General features: G+C 38.2%; 1 protein-coding gene across 2 annotated transcripts in view; it reads right to left on the bottom strand.

The window, feature by feature from the left end:
- USH2A (usherin) overlaps positions 1–12,187 on the bottom strand; it is a gene marked incomplete at its 5' end in the record, with an annotated part of 586,511 nt that overhangs the window by 120,896 nt on the left and 453,428 nt on the right. For both annotated transcript variants that reach the window (XM_084623291.1, XM_084623290.1), the window contains 4 exons: positions 503–700; positions 1,091–1,301; positions 3,475–3,698; positions 9,428–9,649. In XM_084623291.1, the coding sequence (XP_084479417.1) occupies positions 503–700; positions 1,091–1,301; positions 3,475–3,698; positions 9,428–9,649 (855 nt within the window). The remainder of the gene's footprint in view (positions 1–502; positions 701–1,090; positions 1,302–3,474; positions 3,699–9,427; positions 9,650–12,187) is intronic.

The following is a 12,187-nucleotide window of genomic DNA, read 5'->3' as shown; positions in this document are numbered from 1 at the left end:
AGCAGGGGGGAGCACTCGGAGGTGGGTCTGATCTCCTCCTGAGAGCGGCCGTGCAGGGGAAGGACCAATCCTGTCCCTCCCCAGCCTGGTGGGGACTTGCAGTTAGAAGCCACGCCCCCCCCAGCTGGGGCACTCCCAGCAGCACATTTCATGGGGAAGGGCTTATTTCATGGTCCGTGACACGTTTTTCGTGGCTGTGAAATTGGTAGGGCCCTACATATATATAATAAACCAGGTCTCTTCCTGACGATCTTATCATCTAACTTTATTTGTGATGAATGAGGATAACAGACAGACAAACCAGGGTGAAGGTCTGAGGAAGAACAAGTGCGAAAATAATATCGCCACGTTTACTCAGTATAGGCATGAGTATGTAAATTTTGATGACAGTTAACTTGATAATACACTTAAGACAGGTTTCAGTGTATAGAACAGTTGGTCTAATACATTTAACTAATGTCTGTTGAATAGGAGAACATACAGTTTGTGCTTTTAAGAATACCATTTGGTTGAAGAGGTTCTTTCCAGTTCAGAAATATTATGTCTTCCCGATTTTCTGCTTTGGTCCATTTCGGTGCTCTTACACCCTGAGGCACATCTTGCTTAGTGCTAGCCCTGCCAATTTTGCTGAAACCTCTTCCATAGCTGTTCCACGCAGCTACCCTGTACTCATATGTAACATAGGGCTCTAGATTCAGGTCTAAACAAAGAAAATTAGACACTAGTCATCTCAATTTTGTATTAAAATACACAAGAAGAAATGTTACATGTCTATATCTATATGCTTAAAGACAGGCACATGCTTCAGAACTTTTCTCAGTCAGGAACTAAGTAAGGACCAGTTCTGCTCCCACTGAAGGCAATGGCAAAACTTCCATTGACTTTGTGAGAGCAGGATTGAGCCCTAAGAGTTCAGTTACCTTGTAACTAACTATCAGTTTCATAGGCCTAAATTACTACCCAAGTCCTAGCAGACAGATTACTTTATAAAGCAAGCTTCTTCACTATAACAACCAAACAGCTGATGGTGCCCAGTGCAGAACCCTTCATTTCAGAGTGATTTAAAAATCAAGGTCCCATTTCCTGTTACCTGGAAATGAATATCTATTTGGGCCTCCACTGTAGACAGTCTCTTCTGCAGTTGGACATACACTGTCATTTGCCACCTTTTCAGTAGCATTCTGAGAGCTTTTAACCCAAGCACAGATGTGGACACTTGGGTTAAAGTCACATCTTCCGCAATATGCTGTTGCTTTCATGGATACAGGGCACAAGGTGCTAGCTTTGCATTCTTCTTTTACCTAAGGAATGAACACCGTTTTAAATCAAGAGATATAAAGAAGCTTAGTCCTACCTTCCTTACTTCCTAAAAAGAGATTTGACAATGAAAATGTCACCATTTCAATGCCCTTTTGAACAAGTATCTAATGTCTAAATTGTTTCAGTTTTGTAGGATTAAAAAATTGACCTATATTCACTTTGCAATTTTTTAAATCAGAACCGTTACTGAAACCATTTTGTCAATGTCTCTGGTATTTTCAATAAAAGTTTTGATAAAAAGTCTATACATTTTTATTGCCAACATTTTGTGAAATATAAAAAAAATGTGAAATTTCTCTTTTCTAAAAAGGGCCTTTTTTCACAAATAAAATTTTGGTTTAAAAACCTTCAATCAGCTTTCACAGTGTATGAAGAAAACACTGAAATTGTATCTTCAGCTAAATTGTGTATTTTAAAAACCAGTGGGTTTTAGATCAGCCCCTATGGTCTCAATCCTGCAAGATCCCGAGCACTCCTGTAAGAGGCTGGTTGGAGTTGAAAGACTGAGCATTATGAATCTGTAAGGATCAATGCCCTTGGTTTTGTTGCTTTTTAGGGATCCTGCCTGCACAGACTGCTTTGTAGAACTTGGTTATATGTTTTCTCTGGATATCTGTTTCATTATTTTGCTAGGGATTGAAGTAATACCTATGGATCATGAATGGTTAGGATCACTCTTTGTCCCTTTGCTTTCCTCCAGTTTTCTGGCACTCCCCCAGTTTGCATGATTTTTCGTTATTAGTTATTAAAAATTCAGTTAAGTCAATAGCTAATTTTCTTATTTCTGTCACCCCTACCCCAGAAGCAGATCCCCAAGGGTGAGGACTCTAAGCGGCATGACATCTAGTCCAGCTGATTTTTATATTTTTACACTTTCTAAGTAGTTCTCCATCCGTTATTTTTAGAAGTTATTCCGACTATTTTTCTACAAATTTTCTTGTTAAAAACAGCTGTAAATGGATTTCAGTATCACTGCCATTTTTGAGTGATCATTTAATTTCATTCCCCCCACCTTCATTTAACATTCTATTAGATGGAAACCTTTTCATATTTCTATTCATGTCACTGGGGAGGGAGTGTGAGCTAGTGGTTACAGCTAGGGACTGCGAGTCAGGATGCCTAGGTTCTATTCTGAGCGTACACACTGACTTATAGTGTGACCTTGCACAAGTCATATGTGGTCAAATTTTCAAACATGGCCAGTGATTCTTGGTGCCTTAGTTTTTGGGATACCCTTACTGAAACACCAAGGGCCTGATTTTTAGCAATGTTGAGCACATGCATTATGAGTGCTCAGCACCCCTGAAAGTTAGGCTCAAAGTGTTTGATGTCCATACCCCAAATCGCTGACCACTCTTGAAAAATGTCATAACTAATTTATCTGAGCTTTATTCAGTTTATGCTTCTGTGAAATAGAATTACAAGTATCTGCCTAACAAAGGGTGTTGCATGGCTTAATTAATTAATTTTGATTAAATGCTTTGAGAACCCTGAGATGAAAAGTGTAAAATAAATATCATCATCATTACATCATCGTACTGCAACATATCCTGATTCCACTGACGTCAATGCCAAAGTTCCTACTGAGTTCAATAGGGGAACTTTTAGTCCATGAAAAACCTATCAGCATTGTGCTGTGTTTAAAGTTAGCTGATATGGTACAGAATCATATTCAACATCTGCACGGTATTCGCTATAGCAAAATAATATTGCTACTCAAAAATTATTACTCAGAACCAATGAACAAGAACCCTGTCTAAATTGGGATGTATAGAGAAATTTCCAAAATAAATCTTTAGTCACTTCAGCTTCTATTCCCACTCAAGTAGTGCCAATAAGGATCAACAATGGTCACACAACTCAAACTTGCTATTCATGCCAACCCTGTTGGCATGCCAACTTTTAGCCCCCTATACTAATCTGAAGTGCTGGGCAACACTTCACAAGAAGCAGCTAATCATTATTAATTCCTTTAAAATTCATTGCAATAACATCAATCATGGTGAACTCATTCGGTATTAATATGGATGTAATGTGAAAATGAATAATGCACACAGGAGTTTTTATATTCCTATTTTAGAAAAATAGTTATGAACAATGTATTTCTCTGTCCATTGTCAAATCAGAGCCACTGAGAGGTTTTCTATCAATTACCTTCATCATCATTCCAGCTGAAATCTTGTCAGAGCAAACATATTTCAAAGGATTATATCCAACTCCATTACAGCATTCCTCGTTCTTCGGAATAAGTTCAGTCTCACAGCATTTTCCTGGCACTGGGTCATTCTTTTTAGCATGTGCTTTAGACTCACCACTGGAAGCTGAACAACATATGATATCTGACATATTCCCATATTCCTGCCCACAACAGTACATCCCTGCAACAATAAAACATTATATATTAATATGAAACATGGCAGGGAGGGGAGAGAGAAAGGGAAATAACTGAGAATAGTATACAGTTGAGCATAAAAATGTCACACTGAGGCAGCTGCTGGAATTGTGCAGAGAGAAAAAAAACCTGAGATTCAGGTCTGAATGTGAGGTGACTGAACTGAGAGTCCTTATTCCCAGATGTACCTAAAAACAATTAACAAATGGAGAGGACAGGGGTCCTCTAGAATCTCCTCACTTCTTGCGAGCTGTTGTGTGAACTCTACTATGAAATACTGTATACATGGATGGTACCTTACGTGTTAAGTTACAGACAGACGATCAATGATCAGCTAATCCAGAATGAGGAAATTTAGTAACCCCCTGATGGCATTCTTTTGCTTTTAGGCACAGGTGTACTAAATATGGGCTCATTCATCTTCAAGTGCCCTTTGATCAGGACAGCCAGTTAACTAATGGTTAGATATTAACAAAAATAGCCTTCTAAAGAAAGTTGAGATGCATATTTTGTGCCCCATTTTATCGGCTTGTACTATGTATATAACACTAAATGAAAATACTTTCAAGATACCAACAGCTATGATTCAATTCTCTCTTTTAAAAGTTTAATTTCTACATTGGAATTAATAATCAAATTTTATTTCATTTTCTTTCCCTATTTTTTAAAATTTCTTTTTAAATGAAATATTTTTGAGTGATGAAAACATAAAAAGCACCCAAAATCAGGGCAAATGTTCATATATTTTCCATGCACAATTACTCATTTGGAAATTATGTTTTGACATTGTCCCTTCTCCCCAAAAGGGAATGTGTAAATTTTATGTCAGGAAAAGTTGTTATGAAAATCCTTTAAAATTAGAGATGTAAACTAGGAAATGTCATTACTGACTCAACCATGATGGCATGAATTGTGCCATAATGAAAAACAGGACCACATTGTAAAATGAAAGTTATAGTCAAAATAATTCATATTTGACTTGGTCTTTACATTCTCCTAATCAGACATTTAAATGCAGCCTTGACTTCCTTTACTGCCATTTATCGCAGAAATTCTTTTATAACAAGCCATAGACAATGCACACTGCTCTTTAAGGGACTGATCCTGAAAGCACCCATGTGAGTAATCCCATTCAAATCACTAGGTGTACTTAAGGAGTAAAGTTATTTATGTACATTACCTGTTGGCAGTATTGGGACCTTACATAGCAATCAAAATGTGAAAACCAGCCTTCTAAGAGTTGAATACTTTTCTTTTTCCTCTAAATAAATAAATGCAGACATTGACCCAATTCAATACTAATAACCAGCCATCTGATAGCTCTGAGGGACTCTTGACAGGCAAACTAAAATTTTGATAATGAACTGTTTTCATACTGAAAAAACAACAACTCTGCATTCTTTTGCTGAGAACCTCATCTTTGTTTAACTGAATTAATTTTTTTCAGCCAAGATTTCACTCACATAACAAGAAGTGACTCCCTTTCTAGTTTCTTTGGTAAACCATTACTTCTTTAATTATTATCAACCTTGTTCCAGTGTGATAAATTGCTAATTACTTAATACCCTAATCAGCGTTCATTCTTTGCACAGATAAACTGTGACAGCGCCATTAATTTAAATAGTAATTTCACTTAATGGCCAGAACGGCACACCAGATTTTTATGCAGCATTTTCTGAAGACTGCATCCATCACTGCAATATTCTGACATAAAGATGTCTGACGTGCACTAACTCACTTAGGGAGAGCAGATGTTGCAGAGCAGAGTTTGGTAGTAATTCCCATAGTGCATCACTTCAGCATGAATGAGCTGCAAATGCAGAGATAGACAATCTTCTGAAACTGCATTGCATAGCCTTTGACCCCTGCCTAATTTATCACATGTGGCACTTGCCTCTTGAACCTTGACACCGTGAATGTACAATTTTAAATATGCCCCAAGAAAAACAAAATAGGTCCATATAATATTGATGGATTGATTTACTTTCCAACACCTCTTCATATAATTGCTTAAAGATGGAGAATTTCCTTTACACTATTTGCTTATTTTACCAAAATACTGATTACTAAATATTTATCTGCAAATCAGCAGGAATGTGTGTGTCATGTTTTATATATGTATGTTTTAGAGGCAGAAAATGCAGTACAGCATTGAGAAAATATATGGGCTGGAAAAGCATTTCTTGCTCATAGTGATTTCTGTCAACAATTATTTCATGTTCATCCCCACAACTGAAAGAATTTACAAACATGGCTGGGTAATGAATGACTAATTTAGTGTAGCTGCAAAACCAATGGTTTCAAGAGGAAGAATGAGAATTAAAAGGTTTAATCTTCAAAGCCAGAACAGAGGATCAACAAAATACAGAGCCAGTGTACACTGCAAGCTATTCCAGAAACCCTTGGCTTGAAGGTGGATATTGCAGCTACCGGAGATTGAGAATCACAGCTGTGCAGAATAGCATATTTTGAGATCCTGGCCTGGGATCATAGGGATAATTTATTAGAGAAAATAGGAGAAATTATGAGGTGGGTTTCTGGTCACTCTATGCTTAAGAACCAGCACAAGAAAACTTTGGATGCTTGTTTGCAGTTGTGAGGCTAGGGGAGGATATATTGTATGCAGTGGCATCATTGCCAGTCTTTGCCAGTAGATGTCTCTATGGTCAACCCTGCTAGTAAAGAGCCAAAATGAGAAAGGGAAAAATGAAATAAGAAATTGAGGGGGAAAATAAGTTCACAGCAATCTGAGATAGAAAGGGCCACTTGTCATGGCAGGATAAAGTCTCCAAAAAAGGTTGTACAGAAGCAAACAGTAAACTGACAGCATGCAATACCTTCGCCAAATGTACATTACAAACGTGGGTCCAGATTCTGCAAACATACCTTGATTTCAATAGAATTATTAATGTGTGTAAAGTTAAGTGTAAATATATGCACAAGTGTTTGCAACATTTGTTGACATTTATTTGCTCCCATCATACTTTTCAGAAAAACTCTCCAATTAAAAAAAAAACTCACTTGAAGGTACCTTTTTAAACATAGCATTCATTGGCTAGGTACAAAGCACAGAATCAAAAGCATTTCAGCTCTAGAGTAAGGCCAAGTAGAGAATGGAACCATTATACAAGAAGCAATTCCATTTGCTTAAAGTAAGTGTGTTATCTTTTTCTGTGTGAGAATATTTTTTCGTTACAATCATATGCATGATGGGATGGGAGATAAGTAGATTTTAACGCTGGCTGGTACATTTTCTTGATGGTTTTGCAAGGCTGAATTGCCACAAGAAATTAAGCACCAAGTGTACTGAGTATGATATATGAAAACATAGCCTATTTTATGTTTAGTTCAACAAAATAAGAATTTTTAAAAACTGAGTAATCATTGAACAAATTTGTCTTTCAAACATATGTGTGTGTCCAGTCTTACGCTGGCTCACAGCAAATCTATGAGTGATGAAAAAGCTACCGATTTTATTCTTTAATAATGTCATCTTGACCCATTTTTAAGAAAAACAGCATAAATGATAGAGCAATATAGGCAAACACTTATATAAAAATAAAAAATGTTTAAAGGCTTTTTAAAATATATATTAAGAAAAAAAACTGTTAAGAATACACATACAGTGAAATGAAGAACATGCCTTTTATCCCAAGATACCTGTATTACACTTCTAGACAACTCATCTGCCCAGAGAGAGCAGTAAAAACATAAATGCTACCCCAGCAGTTCTGTTCCAACAGCATCTGTTAATTCACTCCATTTATAAAATACATATTGACAAAGACAACTGAACTGGGACCAGGGAGATTTGATTTGGTGTGAGAAAGTCAATTCAATGTGATTTTGTTAAAGGGCTCCTGCAGGCAAATAAAAGAGTTTAAGTAATAAAGTACATAAAGAGATGTTTTACGAGTCAGCCCCATCTCGTGGCAGCTGCACAATGAGCTGCCATGCAAGAAGGTTTGGTACAGGAGTGATATTGTGTGATTTCTATGTTGATGTTGTGGAGCTGACAAGTAAGGATTGGGGTGACGAGGAGCAAAGAGGATGCTAGCTGTGTAATTCGCCACTGGAATGGAACAAAGGCATGGGAACCACTGGACAAAGCTGTGATGCTGTCTGGTTTAGCCCTTTTCCAACAATTATCACAGTGGTATGGGAAATCCGATAGGTTGGGGGGAAGAATAGATCTAATGTTACCATAGGGGTTGAAGTGAGAAAGAACTCAGGTGAAGAAAGGTTGACCTGTTTTTGGTGGGGAAGGGCACGGGATGCCCTGTCCAAGGGGTTCATGGAGACTTATACTTAATGATACATGACATTATGAGCTTGATTTTCAAATCTGGGTATCAAAATTAGGGTGCTCATTCCACAGCTAAATGCTCTCACTGACATGTAGGTGGCCAAATACCCATTTTAGTCACTTCGGTGCCAATCTGGGCACACAAAAGTGGAACTGGGTGCTATGATTTACGATTTCCATGTTTAAAAATTGGGCTTCCCTTCTAGATGACAATTAGTAAAGAATATTTTTCTTCAAACTGAAAACACCTAAGATTAACTTTTACACCTAAGATCAGGCTTTTACTTTTTCTCTGAATACTGTGTTAAGAAGGATGTTTGTACTGGAATACCTACTTATGGTTGTTAATAACAACTAGCTCTTCAATCTGTAGATCTCAGTCTGCTTTACAAAAGAGGTAAGGATCACTGCTCATTTACAGATGTGGAAACACAATAGCGAAGTGATTTTCTTAAAAACAATGAAGAGTCCTTGTGGCTCCTTAGACACTAACAAATTTATTTGGGCATATGCTTTCGTGGGCTAGAACCCACTTCATCAGATGCATGGAGTGAAAAAAAGTAGGCAGGTACAAATATACAGCAGGTGGAAAGATGGGAGTTGCCTTACCAAGTGGGGGGTCAGTGCTAACGAGGCCAATTCAGTTAGGGTGGATGTGGCCCATTCCCAGCAGTTGACAAGAAGGGGGTGAATATCAACAGAGGGAAAATTACTTTTTGTAGTGCTAATGAGGCCAATTCAATCATGGTGGATGTGGCTCATTCCCAACAGTTGACAGGAAGGTGTGAGTATTACCTTTTTTTCCCCATTAAGATCTTAATTTTAGGTCTCTGCAATTTTATATGCAACTGTTAAACTGCTGATGCATGGGCTGAATCCACTCTATCAAATGGAACTTGATGTGTGACAGGTGGACTGGGTACAGCGGGTGGGGACAGGTGATTTGATCTCATCACTAGATCTGATTACTTAAAAAAATCTCTGGGCTATTTTTCCCAGCCCCCATGTTGGTGCACAAATGAGGGAGAGGGTCCAAACAGACTCATCCCCTCTATTTCCTACTTGTTTACACCCAAAGGCCCAGGAACAATGGAAATCCTGGTGCTGACAGGCACAAGGACTTCGCAAGGCTTGCACCACTCTCAGGACAAGCATCTGCAAGGGCAGTGGAGAGAGGAGTGGAGTGAGGCCAGACACAGAGAGGAGGGCAGATGGTGCACTCCTCTTGGTTTCCTTGGTTAACTTGGAGTTAAATCTTCATTTTAATGAAAGGGGCACATGTACCATACATCTATGTGCTTCATTGCAGAGTGGCCAATGTTTGACTAGGGCTGGGGAGGTGGAGAGCCATCAATGCCCAGCCTTAGTTTTTCTATACAGTACATTTTGGTGGTCATGTCAGAGCTTACCTGGGAGAGGTCTGTGTACAGTTCCCTTGTCTCCATCACCGCAGCAGATCAGGTCTTTACTTACTAATTGCCCACCACAGCACTGATGACTGAAGCCATCATGGAGTGATCCACCGCAGCAGATCTGATTCCCTGACGTGGAATAAGGAGTGCCTTGGCAGCAAGAGTCACCAACTCCAACCGAAACCCTGTTTTGTTCTTCATTAGGGCAGCACACTTCTCCTGTTAATTTAAGTACAAAATTGGTGATTTCGTGCATATGCAGCTATTGAAGTCTATGAGAGAATTCACATTGACTGCAGTGGATGCTGAATTGGGGTCATAGTCTATTATCTTTACATACAAATCATTGCACATGAAAACACAGACTCTTTTGCACAGAGTCATCTACTACACTTCAGAGTGCTGTAACATTATAAATGCTTATAACACCACCACAAACACACCGGCACCAAAGCAGAGGCTAAGTTAGAGCTCTTTGAAATGAAATGGCTCATACGACATTTATTGCAATATAAGCAAGACAAAGCCTGCATAGAAAAGCAACATACTTTTCAAAAAGCTTCTATATTTGTAAGCACTTTAAGCTAGATTAGTGTTGGTTTGATACTTGTAGCATAGGCAGCCACAGAGTAATGAAGATTTCACTTTTGAAGGTTGCCAATTACTGCCATTTATGATGGTGGGTTTTGATGGGGTTAATTGTGCACCAGAAATGGAGAGGAGATTGCTAATCCATTCAACACAGGACACAAAGTAGCTATCAAATGGTAACAATTTTCATTCACTACCATTTTGGGCTTGATTTGAAATTGTCACCAAAGAGTGGGGTTCTATAGTATCTACCTATACTGGAATATTTTGTGTGGCCCGAATGCTGGTATCTCGAGATTTGAAAAGAAGCAGGGGAAACGGAATAAGGGTGATGGCGGTGTTCTGCTTTTCAGGACAGACACCAATACTGACAAAATATTTGGAACTCTTGTTACTTTTTAAGCAATTTTCTCTTGTCCTTTTAGCTTCATTTTCCTCTGTGGCAGACACAGCTCGAATCCTCTTCTCCTGACAGGATGAGTGTTCCAATAATGACTTTAAACACCATGCAGCTATTTATTGCGAGACACAAAATATGCACTGATGACATTCAAGGCAGAGCATTATTTCTCTTCACTCAGCATTCGTTGGTCAAAAACATGGCATGTGAGGGGTACTAGCATTATTTGTTTCACTCTGCTTAGAGATTGCATCCTCTCATTTTAGCTCCGGGATACATTTTGGCACTTCAGCCTGCTCCAGAGTCACAGAACCGAGACTTCCTAATTTGTAATCTTCATGCAGTTAGCACAGTATGCTGCTGTACATCTAGTGCCATCAAGCTGGCCAAACAACATCTGGGAAATATGTATGCTTAGAGAGTACCCTGTATAAATATCTTTATCAAATAACGTCAATAATAAACAAAAAGACAAGAACAAATCTTTCCAGTATAATAGATATAATCTGTTTAGATACTTAGCCATATTTTCCTTCATTCCTCAGAATCTAATTTAGTGACTGCACAGCAATAGGCCTTAAAACAGTGAATGTAGGTTACATCAGTTGGAAATAAAACTGTTTTTTGTAAAGGACTATTAGACATTAGACACAAAGGATCAGTAACCTTCTCATTAACCTCTCAAAATGGGATCCATTCCAAGCTAGGTTTGAAAATGTTTTCTCTCTGAAAACTACCATGCAGTCTTACCAGTTAATTGTTATCCTTATCAAAGAATGACCCACATTAACATTTAGCTTGGGGTTATTAGCATATTTATAAAAAAAGAAAGAAAAGTGACCAACATTGTTCATGTTGCTGCCCTTTTAGAATAAGAAAAAAGAGGAAGAATGCACTAAATATATTTCGAAAAAAAATATTTGCAAATCATGTACAAATATTCACGGATTCACGCTTAAGGGCTATGACTGAACAAGAAATATTTTCAGATACAAGATGGTTTGTGTCACTACGCTTTTCTTTCCTGATGTAAACAACATTAAGCTAGTTAACACAGACCACTGGATGGGGATAGAGGTCACAGAATATAATCTTCCCATTTCAGTACATTGAGATTAATGAGCCAGCAAAATACTTTTCTCTGGTTTTTCTGAGAGCGCATTTTTCTGATGACATCATAGTAGATGTTCTAATATTGTGATATATGAATTCCTTTTCAAGGGATTGGAGCTCGAGATGTGCTGCACATTTTGGCAGAAATTCAAGCACTTCTGAGCATAGACAGTGCATGACATCTCATGGGTAATGCAAACATTTTAGCTCCTGACCTGTCAACTGCCTGCAAAGAGATTTGCGTACTAAACACCCAACAAAAAAATCTTTTTGAGGGCGACCAGGCCTACAGTATTTGAATAAAAATCAGTAACCTATATGGGAAAAATACTTAAAAGTCATATTTCAGAAAAAAATACACGTGGGGTTTGCAAGCTCAAATTTTATCTTATAAACACATCAGAAAAGGTGAGAAAAGCAGGCTATCATAGTTCATTACAATATTGCATGGGGCTACCAGCTTTGATTGTTTATATGCCAGATAATTGGGACGTTGGTGGGGAGATTACTTGCATTTTAGCGATTAGGTGATTAGCTGCAAAGAACCCTTTCCTAATGTGATAACATGGTATTCCTGAGCTGCATTTCTAAGTTTTCAGTCCTGCATTACTGCGCAGTCCCTAGGGTGAAAGTGAGTAGGAACATTGGTACCC

Source organism: Lepidochelys olivacea (genome assembly GCF_965140295.1).
Source record: "Lepidochelys olivacea isolate rLepOli2 genome assembly, chromosome: 3".
In the NCBI taxonomy this organism is placed as follows: Eukaryota; Metazoa; Chordata; order Testudines; family Cheloniidae; genus Lepidochelys; species Lepidochelys olivacea.
The sequence above is the reverse complement of the archived record's forward strand: the minus strand, read 5'-3'. Positions and strand labels throughout refer to the sequence as shown.